The 17,143-nt window shown below is 40.0% G+C and overlaps 1 protein-coding gene across 1 annotated transcript in view; it reads left to right on the plus strand.

Annotated features, from left to right (window-relative positions):
• The window catches only part of TBX20 (T-box transcription factor 20), a 61,210-nt gene extending 53,029 nt beyond the window's left edge, over positions 1 to 8,181 (plus strand). The window contains exon 8 of the mRNA XM_034409747.3: positions 7,746 to 8,181. Coding sequence (XP_034265638.1) covers positions 7,746 to 8,083 — 338 coding nt within the window. The 3' untranslated portion in view covers positions 8,084 to 8,181. The remainder of the gene's footprint in view (positions 1 to 7,745) is intronic.
• Positions 8,182 to 17,143: the final 8,962 nt, after the last annotated feature.

The following is a 17,143-nucleotide window of genomic DNA, read 5'->3' on the forward strand; positions in this document are numbered from 1 at the left end:
ACAGAGGGGAGCAGAAATCCTGACTTGGGGTCTGCTTCAGCCTTCTGGTGCAGGGCTTTGGGCGAAGGCTGGAGGGAAACACTGCTGGTGGTGAAGAGCTGGATGGCCTTGTTCCAGTGGGACTGTCTCATGGCCTAGAACTGGCTGACCATCTCAGCCCGCTGAATCTGCAGGTTCCTGGCCTTGCACTCCTGCAGATCTTCCCTATGCTTGTAGTCCTCAGTGAGATGCTTCTGCTGAGACTCCTTCTCGGCCAGATCCAATTTGAATTGAGCCAGCTGTTTTGCCAGCTCTTTCTCTTGGTGGCTGCTTAGCTCCAATAACTGCTTCCTGTTGGGGCCCTAAGGAGCCCGGGTGGGCAGGCAAGGAGTGGCTGGGAGGGGAGTGGCGAGTAGAGGCTGGTGAGGTGCCCCTCGATGTGATTGACATCGAGTTGGCCATGCCCACCCAGTAACATGCCCACCCAGCCACGCCCACCCAGCCGGTCATTAGGCAGATCATATTAGTGGTCCACAGGATTTAAAATTATGAATTTAGTGGTCTCTGAGGTCTGAAAGGTTGGTGACCCTTGATCTATGGGACTCAGTCTGAGATAGGCTAATTCAGAATGTGAAGAAATTGCATTTGGAAAATAGAGGCACATCTCCACCTCCACCTCCACGTGGTAATATTGTATATAATAATAATAATAATAATAATAATAATAATAATAATAATAATAATAATAATAATAATAATAATTTTATTTCTATACCGCCCTTCTCCCGAAGGACTCAGGGCGGTGTACAGCCAATTTAAAAACACAAGACACAACAATAATTAAAAATTAAAATAATTAAATAGATTTGGCCGATTTAAAACCCTAAAAATTAAAATACCCCAATTTAAAATTATTATATTGACAGCCCTGCCTGGCAGAACAACAGGGTCTTCAGTGCGCAGCGGAACACCCGGAGGTCGGAGATCTTACGTATTTCCGGGGGCAGTTCATTCCACAGGGTTGGGGCTCCCACAGAGAAGGCCCTCCCCCTGGGTGTCGCCAGCCGACATAACTTGGCTGATGGCACCCTGAGGAGACCCTCTCTGTGGGAACGGACTGGTTGGTGGGAGGCTCTTGGTGGCAGAAGACGGTCTCGAAGGTATCCGGGTCCTGTGCCATGGAGCGCTTTAAAGGTGGTAACCAACACCTTGAATCGCACCCAGAAGACCACTGGGAGCCAGTGCAGCTCGCGCAGGAGGGGTGTCACGCGGGCACAACGAGGTGCACCCATAACCACCCACGCGGCCACATTCTGGACCAGCTGGAGCCTCCGAGTGCTCTTCAAGGGGAGCCCCATGTAGAGAGCATTGCAGTAGTCCAGCCGGGAGGTGACAAGGGCATGAGTGACCGTGCGCAAGGCGTCCTGGTCCAGAAAGGGCTGCAACTGGCTGATCAGGTGAACCTGATAAAAGGCCCCCCTGGCCACGGCCGTCATATGCTCTTCTAAAGACAGCCGTGCATCCAGGAGGACACCCAGATTGCGAGCCCTCTCTGTGGGGGGCAAAGATTCACCCCCAATAGTCAGCGATGGCACCTGCTGACTATATCGGGGCGCCGGAAGCCACAGCCACTCGGTCTTGGAAGGGTTGAGTCTGAGCCTGTTCCTCCCCATCCAGACCCGCACGGCCTCCAGGCAGCGAGACATCACATCAAGGGCATCGTTGGGGTGGTCTGGGGTGGAGATGTACAGCTGAGTATCATCAGCGTACAGGTGACACTTCACCCCAAAACCACGGATGATCTCACCCAGCGGCTTCACATAAATGTTGAACAGAAGAGGCGAGAGGACCGACCCTTGTGGCACTCCCCATGCGAGATGCCTCGAGGTCGACCTCTGCCCCCCTGCCAACACGAACTGCGAGTGGCCGGAGAGGAAGGAAGAGAACCACCGCAAAACGGTGCCCCCTACTCCTAACCCCCTCAACCGCTGCAGCATGATACCATGGTCGATGGTATCAAAAGCCGCTTAGAGATCTAATAGGACTAGGACAGAGGAGCAACCCCTGTCCCGGGCCCTCCAGAGATCATCCACCAACGCGACCAATGCCGTTTCTGTGCTGTGCCCCTGCCTGAAGCCCAACTGGTACGGGTCTAGATAGATAGCTTCATCCAGGTGCCTGGGCAGTTGTCGTGCCACCACACTCTCAACAACCTTCGCCACAAAATGAAGGTTGGAGACCGGACGATAGTTAACTAATTCAGCCGGGTCCAGGGAAGGCTTCTTGAGGAGGGGCCTCACCACCGCCTCTTTCAAGGCGGCGGGAAAGGCACCCTCACTCAGAGAAGCAGTTATAATCCCCTGGAGCCAGCCTCGTGTAACTTCCCGGGAGGCCAGTACCAACCAGGAGGGACACGGGTCCAATAAACATGTGGTGGCACTAATCCTACCCAGAACCCTGTCCACATCCTCGGGAGCCACAGGATCAAACTCCTCCCAGATAATATTCTCAAGACCTACCCTCGTCTCCTCCCCCGGACTCACCCAGTTGGAGTCCAAGCCTTCCCGAATCCGAGCGACTTTATCGTGCAGGAATTGCACAAAATCCTCAGCTCGACCCTGCAAGGGATCCTCCCGCACTCCCCCCCGAAGAAGGGAGTGGGTCACCCTAAACAGGGCGGCTGGGCGGTTCTCTGCAGATGCGATAAGAGCGGAAAAATGGTTAGATTTTGCCGCTTTTATCGCCACTAGGTAGGTCTTGATATAAGACGTCACCTGTGTCCGGTCGGAATCAGAATGACTAGTCCTCCAAATACTCTCTAGGCGTCTTTTCCGACGCTTCATCTCTCTCAGCTCCTCAGAGAACCAAGGAGCCAATTGAGATCGGCATCGGGTCAGAGGCCGCAAAGGCATGACACGATCCAAAGCTCCGGCGGCCGCACTCTCCCAGGCGGCCACCAGCTCTTCAGTCGAGTCGTGTGTCAGAGTCTCAGGAAACGGCCCAAGCTCCGTCAGGAACCTTTATCTTTAGAATCTCTTTAAATGTAATGTAACTTAGTCATTTATTTGCATTCATGTCCTACCACTATCTAATTTTTATATCAATTCAATAGTCTACTATTTAGACAGAGTCAAACATTATACCTATAAGCTATCAAATAACGCATAAAGGTAAAGGTAAAGCTTCCCCTTGCACATATGTGCTAGTTGTTCCCGACTCTAGTGGCGGTGCTCATCTCTGTTTCAAAGCTGAAGAGCCAGCGCTGTCCGAAAACGTCTCCGTGGTCATGTGGCTGGCATGACTAAATGCCAAAGGAACACGGAACACTGTTATCTTCCCACCAAAGGTGGCCCCTATTTTTCTACTTGCATTTTTTACGTGCCTTCGAACTGCTAGGTTGGCAGAAGCTGGGACAAGTAATGGGAGTTCACCCCATTACATGGCACTAGGGATTCGAACCGCTGAACTGCCGACCTTTCAATCAACAAGCTCAGCATCAATTCTCATATAGGCAGATGACACAATTTAGAAGATGAAGATGATGAGAGCCTTTTGTAAGCCTTTATTACTGCACCTTAACTTCAATAAAATGAATATTCATACTTATGTTTGCACAAAAGTAAAAAAAAATGCAAGATTGGTTCATAGATATGAGATATGTGCAGCTATTTGAAACACATCAACACTGTTTTTCAAATATCAACAGATGATGTGTTTTAAATATTTAAATAAATATTTCCCTTTTCATCTTATGCTTCCCCCAAACTGTAAGGAGCATATTGGTTAACTGTCTTTGTTCAGTTAAGAGGATGTAAATATGTTCCAGCAGCTATTAAGCTGTTTGAGACAAGCGCTCAAAAGTACAGTGCCTCAGAAAGGTTCAATTAAGCTTGGGCATTGAATTTTATATATTTAACATTCTTTTTTTTTTTTAATTGCAAAAGTTTTACAATTACATTTTCACCCCTTTTCCCCCCACCACCACCACCCCCAAACTTCCCAACCTCCCTAACCCTCCCTAACCCTCCCCTCCCCCCAGACTTCCCTATAATATACTCATAACTCGTAAAAAAAAAAACCCTTAATATGACACTTATGTATAAACTTGAACCCCTCCCTCCCCTGTATGATTTTTCTTTTTACCTCATTACATTAAAATATTTCTAAAACATTATTTTCAAGTAAAGGCTATTTGATACTTTCTAGTTTGATATTTGTTCTGAACATATTCTATCCATCTTTTCCATTCCCATTCATAAGTCTCTTGTGAACAATCTTTTAAGTATGCTGAAATCTTCGCCATCTCTGCAAAACTGGCCATCTTCAAAGTCCATTCCTCAATAGTGGGCAAAGCTTCATTTTTCCAGTATTTACCTATCAACAATCTTGCTGCTGTTATCATATACAGTATCAGTTTTGTTTCACCCGATGTAAAACCCTTAACTATACCCAATAAAAACAATTGTGGAGAGAATTGAATTTTTTTCTTCAACACATTCTGCATGACCCACCAAATTTTTATCCAAAAAGCCTTAACTTTTTATACAGCTATATATTTAACATTCTTAAATATGCATTTTAGAGAAAGCTATTTCAAATGGTGTGTCTTGTCCCAACCAAGGGAAACAGATTACCATTTTAATACTTACTTAAAATTTACAATTTAGTTCAAAAGGTAGGGTCTAACCTTAATCTTCTTTGATATGAGGAATTGCACTATAAGCTTCTGCAATAAAGATAATTTCCCATCTGATTGTACTTACAATACTGCAGAATCTTTGTAATATTTTGCCTATGGCATTCTATACTCTGTAATACTATATCTATGGCATTCTACCAGGGCTGAAATGCTCCCGGTTCAGACTGGCTTGGGCGAGTAAATAGCGATGATGGCCGGTGGTTCGAGAACCGGTAGCAATGGCAGCTGGAGGCTTCGCCCACCCGCCCCATTCCCCGGACTCGGGGAATGCCCCATTCCCGGACTCCTACTGCTCACCTTTCTCCCGTGGCTGGCTGTTAGGGAAGGCAAGTGCCCGAAAGGTACCAGAGTCACTCACTCTCCTTCTTGAATAAGCCGCTGGCTGCGCAAGTGCACATCGTTTATTTAATTCAGTGGCAGTTTGGGTGTGCACTTGTGCAGCCGGTGCGTGGACCAGAGCGGCTCATTCAAGAAGGAGAGTGAGCAACTCCGCTACCTTTCGGGCGCTTGCCTTCCCTGACAGCCAGCCGTGGGAGAAAGGTGAGCAGTAGGAGTCCAGGAATGGGGCATTCCCCGACTCCGGGGAATGGAGCAGGTGGGCGGAGCCGCGTGGCAAAGGGCGAGCAGGCAGCGGCTCTGCGGCAAGGCCAGAGTTGAGGAATGGTGCATTCTCTGACTCCTACTGCTCACCTTTCTCCCGTGGCTGGCTGTCAGGGAAGCCAAGCACCCGAAAGGTAGCGGAGTCACTCACTCTCCTTCTTGAATGAGCCGCTCTGGTCCACGCGCCGGCTACACAAGTGCACACCCAAACTGCCACTGAATTAAATAAACGATGTGCACTTGTGCAGCCGGCGCGTGGACCAGAGCGGCTCATTCAAGAAGGAGAGTGAGCAACTCTGGTACCTTTTGGGCGCTTGCCTTCCCTGACAGCCAGCTGCAGGAGAAAGGTGAGCAATAGGAGTCCGGGGAATGGGGCGAATGGGCAGAGCCGCAGGAGAAAGAAATTTAAAAAGTTTTCCTACTGGGTTCTGTGGGCGTGGCTTGGTGGAAGGGGGTCTTGTGACTGAGTGGGCGTGGCTGTGAGTGACATCGAGTTGGCCACACCCACTCAGTCACAGGACACCCCCCTACCAAGCCACACCCACAGAACCGGTAGAGAAAAATTTTAGATTTCACCCCTGCATTCTACCATCTGCAGATCAATGGTAGATTCAGAAAGATTCCTTATTCTAGGAGAATCTGTTCTCTCTGATTTTGCAGAGAATCTTGTATCTGGTTAATACCGTATTTTTCGGAGTATAAGACCACCGGAGTATAAAACGCACCTTAGTTTTTGGGGAGGAAAATAAGAAAAAAAGCTGATTGGCGGGTAGTTTAGCCTCCCCGAATACCCCCAATCAGCTGTTCCCAGAGGTGTATTTTAGCAACAGGTTCGTTGGTTGTGAGCTCTGTGCCTTGCTTTTTTTTCTGCCTCTGAAACTTCTGAAACTCAGTTTCAGCAAAAACTTTTTTTTACTGCCTCTGAAAGCCTCCGGAACAGAGCTTTAGAAAAAAGCCTCTGAAGCTCTGTTTCTGAGGCTTTTTTTCTGAACCTCTATTTGGAGGCTTTTTTTTTTGAAGCTTCATTTCTGATGCTTTTTTCAGCCTCTGATGCTTTTTTCAGCCTCTGAAACCTGTTTGAGAAGCTGGGAGGGGCTACATTGGGAGTATAAGACCCACCCAGATTTTCACACTCTTTTTTGGGGGGAAAAGGTGTGTCTTATACTCCAAAAAATACAATAGTTTTTCTCCTTAAAATTTTTCCATGGATGACTAAATTTATTTATTTATTTATTTATTTATTTATTTATTTAATTTTTATTAAATTTGTATTTGTAGACTAGATAAATTTATGTCCATTTTTCTCTCTATGAATCAGCAGCAATGTTTGAAGTGCTTGACTTTTCCAAAGTAGCTTGTAGAATAGCTGATTATTTTTTTCCCTTGGTAACTTTAACTGCCTGTCGTATTATTGACTATATTTAGCAATGTGCTGTGAATGTTAATTGTCTTTTTAACCTTTCTTTCTTTCCTTCCTTCCTTCCTTCCTTCCTTCCTTCCTTCCTTCCTTCCTTCCTTCCTTCCTTCCTTCCTTCCTCCCTCCCTCCCTCCCTCCCTCCCTCCCTCCCTCCTCTTAATTTGTTTTTGGTTAATCCATTATATTGTTAGTGAACATATTTGCTTGGTAAGCAAGCCCAAAATAGTTATTAGAAAGCCAGAATATTTGCTAGCTTCGTTGAAGGTTGCAGAAAATGATGATCTGTGAAAATATATTTTGATTTCTAGATGCAGAGGAAACAGATCTCTTTGTCTGAACTTATCCGCAAGTCTATTTGTTTCCTTTTTGGATTTCCATATGTTTTCCTAAATATAACCCTGATTCTCCAGCATAATCAAGTCTTATTTTCACTTATGTCTGAAAGCATTCTGGGAAAAATGACCTATATGACTCTAGAATTGCAGGGGGCAATATGGGTTCGAAACTGTCATATATTTATGCATATTTCATGATTAAAGCCTCTTCTAACATAGCAGCATTGTATTTTCTGTTTTCTACACATACTCTACTGGGATGTACGGTATGTGTTGCAGATAAATCTTCGGGTGCTGTTATATAAAGGTGCACAAGGACACAACAGTACCTAGAATTCTCAGATGACACTCCCCCCTCTCAAAAATCAGATAATTTATATTTCTAAACACTTTTAAATGTGGCTATTGGTAATATTAAACAGATTCTTTGGTACCTGTTCAAATGAGTGTTGTCTAGAGTAATTGCACTGGCTTTGATTCTGTATAGTTAAGAATAGACCTGTGAATTAATCTCCTGGGGTTACTGATTATGCTATTATATTAACGTTATCTTTTGTGATCTTCCTGATATGCAGTGGCTACTTCAGCTCTGTATGCTGTCATCTGGCAATTTGTTCTCAAAACTTACTTAGAATTGCTATCATAGCTGTGTTATAAACATCACACAACTTCTTTGAATTCCCTAAAGATGTATATTGCTTCTTCTTGTTTGCAGGATCAGCTTTTACATCTGATAATTTATCCCTCAGTTCCTGGGTCTCATCCTCTTCAAATTTTCCTGGATTTCAACATCCACAGTCCTTGACTACTCTTGGTTCCAACAGTGCCTCAATAGCCACTCCAATTCCTCATCCAATTCAAGGATCACTGCCTCCATTTAGCCGCCTGGGAATGCCTTTGACACCTTCTGCCATTGCTAGTTCAATTCAGGGAAGTGGCCCCACATTCCCATCTTTCCATATGCCGAGATATCACCATTATTTTCAGCAAGGGCCTTATGCAGCAATTCAGGGACTACGCCATTCTTCTACAGTGATGACACCTTTTGTATAACTGACCCAAAGTCAAGGAAAGGCAAAGTTAGGCACAGAAAGAATGATGGACATATTGTAAAGAGCTGAGAAGAAACATTGTAAGAATTGAAGAGGAAAACTAGCTTGCATGAGATGGTGAAGGAATCAAAGTTACATGAAAAATGTACTAATCATTGTGGCTGGGAAATCTAAACCTAATGTTGCCAAATGGGTTCTGAATGTAGCAAGGTTTCCAATTAATTGTCAGATTATGCGAAGGTGCATCATAACCACTAGATAAAAGACTATGTTCATGCAATGGTATATAGCAGTGCTGTTTCTAGATTTCCTTCTCAACAAAAGCAAAAGAGGCAATATTGGTGTAGTGATTTCATTGGGGGGAATGAACATATTTAGCCATTGCAGTTCTGCCTAGAAAAAAATAGAAGGAAATGTTATTCAACATTATCCTCTCCCTTCCTTTTAATTCCTTAAAATATCAATCCCTAATTAGATGGGAACCACAAATCACTGGAATTCCTTCTCTCTCTGTTTTATTGAGTGCAGTGAATGAAAGTTGTGCAAGTCAGCACACACACTTGTGAAAGTAGAGCATGCATGCATGTATTAATCTTTTTAAAATTGAAAGATTTGTACAGAATTTTTCTCCAGTGGATTATGCCCGATCAGTGCTCCAGACACTAAATATAATTCAGTGACAAAGCTAAAACAAAAAATCACAAAGTTAAATATTATTTTAGTTCAAATTCAGCATTGCTGAAGTGTATCAACATAAATATTGTACATACATATGTACATAAAATACTTAGCTGAGAAACATTCATTAGGAAATCTTGGAATGAAGCAATCTAAACATTGACTTCTGGGAATGGAACAAGATTTAAATCTCTTAAATAAAATGTGAACATAAAATAACTTTGTATCTTACCCTGAATTTTTTCACTTATCTAGCAAATCAAAACATTACATACTGTTAAATTTTTAATCAAAAAATTATAGCAGTGCAAAGAAATTGTAAAATGGGATAGGCAAATCTAGAAGCAAGACTTCTAACAATATTTTAACTGGTATAGACAAGATTAATCTTACAGTTCTGATTTTTTTTTTACCTATACTGCACTCATTCAGTTCAATGAACTCCCCAAAGTTTCTTTCAAAGAATAAAAATACACTGAAACGTTCATGGGTAGTTCTTGTAGTTACTTAGAGTAGATGTGCACTTGTCATCAACAGTTTGGGCAATCATTGCTTTCTGAGTGCAGGAATAGATAGTATTTCCATTCCCAACCTATTATAAATATACTCTGCACCAAACTTTTCCAGCTTTGATTAAAACTTTTCTGACTTGACTTAAGCTCTTTAGAAGCATGGTCTTTAATGCTTTATTCCATTCTAGTAGCAGACCCAACTTCAATTGGATGCAGTGCCTGGCATGTTCCCTCCTCTTCAGTATCTAGTCACTTACCTGGGCAGCAGTTTTCTGCTGGGCTGTTATGTTCTCGACTTTTAAAAAAATAATCTTGCAATTAATCCAATAATGGCCTGATAAAGCCATGAACCATTCTGAATCTTAGTCATGTTCCATTCAATCCTTATCAGGTAGGTGCCCTTTTGATTTCTGTTCTCCTTGCTTTACAATCCTTGCAAAGTTTTCCCTTGCTTATTTTTTAACATCTTAAAGTTGCAATATAAGAATCTTTTTTTTTTTGTAAAATGAACAATTAGCAAAGTTTCCATTGACCTACAGAGGAGTGTATGAACAAAAGAAAATCTTGTTCCTATTGCTTTGATTATTGTAGTATCAGATTAAAATAAAACAAGGGAAAAGGGGAAAAAAGAGAAAATTCAATATCAAACAAGAGATGATGTTGGAAGTGGAAATGAAAACATTCATGTGTATAAATATCTGGAGAGGAAAATAATGGCACAAAAATTAGTAAAGAGGGGATAAAAAGCAGACATTCATAGCCCAGTCTCTGCAAACTTGGTGTCCTTTTAATGATGGAAAGCAGGGGAACAAATAATCAGATGTTAGTGGTGATCATAGTCCAGGTGAACACTAGCTAGGCCCCATTACCAATTCATTGCAATCAATCAGATACCAGCAACTTGAGAATTGCTCTTAGTTATAAACAAATGGAAAATGTATGAATATCTTGACTTCATACTGTATTATTTTATTTTATTTTATTTTTGAATTTGTATACCGCCCTTCTCCCTGAGGACTCAGGGGGTGAACAGCCAAATAAAAACATCAAATACAAATATTAAAACGCATTTAAAAAATATATATAGATTTGGCCCCATTAATTAAAACGATAAACAAAACAAAACAATTAAAAAACCCTTAAAAAGAAATTAAGCCAGCCTGGCTTGTTGAAAAAAGAAAGTTTTAAGGGCACGGCGGAAGGCACTGAGGTCATGGATTCTCCTTATCTCAGGGGGCAACTGATTCCAGAGGGTGGGTGCCCCCACAGAGAAGGCCCTCCCCCTGGGGGTCACCAGCCTGCATTGTTTGGCTGATGGCACCCCGAGGAGGCCCTCTCTGTGGGAGCGCACGGGTCGGTGGGAGGTCGTCGGTGGCAGTAGGCGGTCTCGAAGATAGCTAGGCCCTATGCCATGGAGCGCTTTAAAGGTGATAACCAACACCTTGAAGCGCACCCGGAAGACCACCGGGAGCCAGTGCAGTTCACGCAGGAGCGGTGTTACATGGGAGCGCCACGCTGCTCCCGTCACTACCCGCGCTGCTGTGTTCTGGACCAGTTGGAGCCTCCGGGTGCTCTTCAAGGGGAGCCCCATGTAGAGAGCATTGCAGTAATCAAGGTGAGAGGTTACGAGGGCATGAGTGACTGTGCACAAGGAATCCCGATCAAGAAAGAGCTGCAACTGGCGGATCAGGCGAACCTGATAAAATCAAAATTATCTTTTTGATGGTCTGCAGTCTTCTTCACTTCTCAGTCTTTAATTAAAGCATAAAGGAAGCCTTTAGGAATAATTCTTCCCATTGAGCTTTTGCAACAGGGGTGCTCCTGAGGGCTATTATACATGGGGGCTATTCTGTTTCTGGTGCAAAATAGCCTGCACCTGATGTCATTGCCTACTATCTGGAAACAACTCACAGCAAACAGCCCAAACTTCAAGTACTTTGAAAGAAATTTTCTGTTCATTTTGTGAGGAACATTCTTTTTCATTTTTGTTTCATTTCTTTTGTTTTGGCTAGAAGCCTGACTTACCACCGTGCCTCTCTCAACAGACAAATTATAAACTAATCCTGTAGAAGTGTCTGGCAAAATCAGAAGACATGTTTGTTCTCTTTTGATGTCAGCTATCCACCCAACAAGTTTGAAATGTAACAAATATACAACTTAGGGATGATAATGATTGGAGAAAGTGGTTCAAACATTTCTCCTTCTGCTGAATAAATTGTCCGCCCAATTTCCTTGCCCACAAATTTAGACAGAAATTTTGAAGCACCCTTTGAGGCCAGTTCTTATTTTAAGTGAGAAGTCACCTGCTCATTTTGATGTTATATTCTGAAAAAAGATTGCTAGCATCCAACTGCAATTCTGGATCTGTTTAAAATGCAAACAAGAATATTAAGGTAAGAATGAAAGAGCCCTATCAAATAGAAAAACAAAGATTTTTTTTTGTTTTTCTTAAAAAAAAAACTCACAAGAGATTATCCCCAATTAGACCCATTATTCCCAATTTAATAGAATAGTAGGTCTCTTTCTCACTGCTAGATATTTCTAGAAAATGGTTTTATAGAAGCACGAAATTGAGATCATTGTGTTAGCTTTCCTTTATATTCCTTTATATCAGAATTTTAAAGTTTTAAATTGAAGAGTATCGAAGGTCAACAGTCTCTTAAATAAAAGCTTTCTTCCCATCAGGCGTTTGATGTTCCATTTTTCCCCCGCCAATCTTCTAGCCCAAAAAGCAGTTTTGGTGGGAACTCAAACTGATAGGAATGGAATTCCTGACTCATACTTCTATTATATTTTTTTCTGAAATCTTTAATATAGGAAGAATGGGCAGCCTATACTTCCAAGCTCCATTTTGAGAGTGCAAAGATAATGTCTCTGAAATTCACATGCAAAACACTGATTCATGCCAGCACAATTGTCTGGTGACAAAAATTGAAAAATATGTACATTATGTTAGATTTAACTTCTCCCTATTTAATTAAACTTCTTCAAAATAACAAAAGTCGTCTAAAATTTTTCTCATCTCTTCAGTGATATCTTATGCACCTTATGACTTTTAGCCATCTTGTCCATGAGGAGTTACTGGCTTTCGAATAAGTTTCAATTCTAATTACACTAATAATTTTAAAAATGCTTTCCCCCTTATCTTTGGAAGAATAAATAATTTTAAAAAGGTTTGAGTTTTGACTGATTAAGATCAGCATCTCATAGATTGACTCCATTCTTACAAAGTTTTTGTCCAACTATTGCTCTCTGGCTGCTGTAAAAGTGGTGAATTAAATGGTTTTGCTGTGGATTGAACATTGCGGTGTTTGAGGTGTTTGGAAATCTGTGGAAATGGTATTGTACTTAATTTATGCTAATTTTAAGCTAGATAAAAAAATAAATATTGTTCAAATTTATTTTAAGCAATTTTGCAGTTTTGGAATGTAGAGATGAACTGCCTTTTTGTTACCTGATGATCTATGTTTTCCTCATACTCTGTGAGCTGAATATTTTCCCAAATTAATCCCAGTTAGAATCCATTGCTGAACCAGGATCTGTATAGGCACTGAAAATGTTGGATTAATAGGTTTAAAAACAGTTTTGTTTAAATTATTTCAGTGTGCTTTTATAGTGAAATCAAATTCTTTGGTTTTTGTTACTCATTTGTAGCAGGAAATATAATTTTGATATTTTCCCATGTCTTAATGGGGATTATATGTATTTTAATAGTAATAAAATTATTTTCAGGTTTGGTTAAAATTGTCAGGGTTTGGCTTTTTTATATTAAGCAATGAGTGAAATCAATAAATGTGTTTATTCATAACTTCATTTAAAGGAATTTAGACACAAAATACAGATCATTGTATTTTATCTCTGTCATATTTTAAATTATCATCTAGTTTCTTATTATAGCACCAGAAATATGAGAAAAGACTTTGTGTATGGAAACTGGAGATGGTCTATCTTAGCAGAATGTATTATTGATTGCTGTGTTAAATTGTTTTAATTAACATTCACCATATGTGAGCACATTCACCATATAATGATGTGTGTCCATATGTATATTGAAGGTAATAGCAATTGTTTTATGAAAAAGGAGTCAAATATGTAAATTAGAAAGCAACACCCAACAAAAACATTTATTTTTAAGTGCAATATATTTATTTCTGTCAAAATATGTCAACACTATCTGTTATTTGAATTACTAAAGTGATTTGTAAACACCTTAAAACAATTTATAAACATCTTAAAATAATTATATATCATAAAATTGTATATGTGTGAATGTGTGGATATTCATTTTCTTTCATTAAAACATTGGGATTTTAAAGTATAATATGTGTTGGAAGAAATATCCTTCTGGGTTCGGGTCCAAGTGGGGGAAAAGACACTGGAAACATGGTGGCTGTTCGGAAAGATGGTTTTAATGGTGGACAGGATCACATGCCTTGTTGTTGGGTAAAGAAAGAAAAGGGCAGAGATGCTGAGAGTGCCCTGGTTTTATGCCCTCTGTTGGGCCCCACCTTAGAGTTTCCTGTTCCTGTACAAGAAATGTATCCCATTGGCTGTCAGACTCCCAGGGGGCGGGGGTCTTAGCTAACTTTGTAGGTTTGCTGGATGATGTAGTCTTCCCAGGTACCATGTGGTGAGTTTGTTGCTAGATGGGTTCTATTATGTCCTGGCCTTTTGTGTGGCAGATGAGCTGGCTCAGGCCTTAATGGCCCATTGACAAAGGAGGGGAGCTGAATTTCTGCCTCCCTTTTAGGGGAAATATTCTACCCTTTTAATATTTCCTAAAATATTTCATTTTCTAGGAGAGCGGTGGGTTTTAACTTCCTACATATGTATATTTTATTTAAACTTTGCACTTCATGATTAGGGTTTAAATTATTTGCAAGATATAAGACTTGTACCCAGGGGTGAAATCCAAAATTTTTCCCTACTGGTTCTGAGCACGTGGCTTGGTGGGCGTGGCAGGGGAAGGATATTGCAAAATCTCCATTCCCACCCCACTCCAGGGTGAAGGATACTGCAAAATCTCCATTCCCTCCCCTCCTGAGGGAAGGATATTGCAAAATCTCCATTCCCACCCCTCTCTGGGGCCAGCCAGAGAGAGTATTTGCTGGTTCCCCAAACTACTCAAAATTTCCACTACCAGTTCTCCAGAACCTGTTAGAACCTGATGGATTTCACCCCTGCTTGTACTTCTCCTTCGTCACTCCCTCCCAGTGCTTCCCTAGAAGTTATTATTTTTTGTATTTCTGTAAGTAAGAAAAAATAGTTGAATCCAAACAGATTTAAATACATATTTAATTTAATTTGCCTCTAAACCTTCAAAAGCATTTCCAGGAACTTTACATTATTACTACTACAAGCTGAGGCCCTGCAGGCTACTAAAAATGCAGTTTTTGACTTCGCTGTTTAGCTAGTGAGCTTATTCTTCATATTCCTGAATATTCACACCTTCTGTATACCCATGAATATTTGATGTCTATGGTGCATTGTTTTTGGTGAGGACAGCTATAATTAAAAATGCTTATAAATGGTTTACTGCACATTTTATAGTGCCCACATTCTACAGGATGGAAAAAAAACCCCATTGGAATAAGGAAGTAAGAGTTGTTTCTTTTCTTTTTTTAAAATAGTCTTTAAGTTTTAAAATAGTCTTTTTTAGTTTTAAAAGTACATTTCCATTTGTACAGTTTTCAATTATCGGTATCAATTCAAATTTCATAATTCCAAGTTATGGCCTATAATTCTATACATTATATCCACCTTTAAATACTTATCTTTTACTATGCTCTACATTTGTTCTTCTTTAACATCAATTTAGTTATATATATATATATGCAAAAAATAATGCAAAAACTTAAGAAGACATATATATATGTGTGTGTGTGTGTGTGTGTGTGTGTACTTACATATTCCTTTTACCCTTTAACATGTTTTATCATATTCATAAATATATAGAATTTTCAATTTAACATACTTTCTATATAGTCTTTATGCATTAATTTTACATCTAGTTTCTAGCCAGTAATACGACATATTCCAACTTTTGTAATACCTGTTTCCTCTTTATCTTTTAACTTCATAGTTAATTTATCCATTTCTGCACAATTGAGCACCTTTTTTATTATCATTGTGTTTGATGGCATGTTTTCCTGTTTCCAATTCTGGGCAAATGTAATTCTTGCTGCTATTGTAATATGAAGTATAATATATTGAATCTTTTTACTTATATTTCCTTTTATAATACCCAATAAAAACAAATCTGGCTTCATCTCAATTTTTTGTTCTGTAATTTCTTCTAATCATTTTTTGATTTTCATCTAATAGTTCTGGACTTTCGGGCAAGTGCACCACATGTGATAGAATGTTCCTTGCTCGTGGTTGCATCTCCAACAATTGGGCAATCTATTGGGCTATATTTTGGCCAGCCTTGCCGGTGGTAAATGCCAACGATAAAACATTTTATAGATGTTTTCCTTATATGATGCCGACATCGTTTAGTTTTTCTCCCATATTTTTTCCCAATGTTCCAAATCAATATTATATCTGAAATTTTTGGCCCAGGTTATTGTCTCTTTTACTGTTTCCTCCTCCATTTTATTTTATTTTTTTAAAAAACAAGAGTTGTTTCATGAGGTAGTATCGTGATTCATTGATATTTATAATTTTCTTTTAAAGCTATTTAAATAGAGAATTCAAGAAAGGTCAATGGGTAAAATCATTCATAAATTCCACAATTTCATTAACATTCCTTACAGCAGTATTCTGAACTTCAGCAACATTAAGATGTGCAGAATTCCAATGTTCCCTGCTGGCTTTCCAAAGCAAAGTCAATGGAGAAGCTGGCAGGAAATCAGAAGTCATGGTCACTGAGGTCCTTGTTTAACTGATGAAAGGAGACATTTTAACTTTTGAACAACAGAAGTTCTGACTTAATTCAATCCAAAAGGAAAAGAACTTCTTTGAAAGATTTAAAGAGGCATCAAAGGAGATGCATGTTAATCTACATGCAGCAAGTGCAGCGATGAGGAAGAGACTACTACATTGGGTATTACAACTATAGACTTTACTAAATTCACAGCATAAACATGGATTTTAAATGCATAACATGGAATAAAAATGGGGCAAATGTTCCTCCCAATAAATAAAAGGTATTTCATTATTTGAAAAACATAAAACAAGATATGACTTGTTAACAGGCAATGCACATAAGAAAGTTAAGAAATATTTGATTTATAAAAAAATTGGTCAATAATTTTCGGTGGAGACAAGAAAAATGTTTTGTACATAAACCCACAACCATCAAAACTGATACTAACCAATATCAATATGTAGCATATGTGTGGGGGATTTAGAGGGTTTAAAGATGTATGTGTGTATGTGTGTATGTATGTATGTATGTATGTATGTGTGTATGAAACTGTTCAAAAATACTGGCAAGCAAAATTAATGCTTTTTTTAAAGCTCTTAATTGAAATGTGCTCTCAGTCATGCATTTTATTTAGCTTTTAAAGATGAAAACAAAATTATTTTACTGTTGCTCTTCAATCAGCAGCTTTTATTAAAATTAGCCACAAGGTGGCATTGCTATTCCACTGAAATCGTGTAGCTGAATTTGAGGGTATAGACTTCAACCACTTAATATAAGCAACTTTATTAAAATGAAAGGACATTCAATAAAATGCAAAGGTACAGTGGCTATCTTGAATCATAACAAAAGTTTTGCTAATTCAGAATTCTATGTCTATATAGTGATGAACCTAAGGAAATACGTAGGTAAGTGAAACAAAACTAGGCTTCTACAGGTCTTACATAATACTCATTATCTTTCACCAGTGGCTATAACTTGATAGTTGCATCAAAATGTTATCATC

Source organism: Pantherophis guttatus, chromosome 4, assembly GCF_059756535.1.
Source record: "Pantherophis guttatus breed Tessera chromosome 4, ASM5975653v1, whole genome shotgun sequence".
Lineage (NCBI taxonomy): Eukaryota > Metazoa > Chordata > Lepidosauria > Squamata > Colubridae > Pantherophis > Pantherophis guttatus.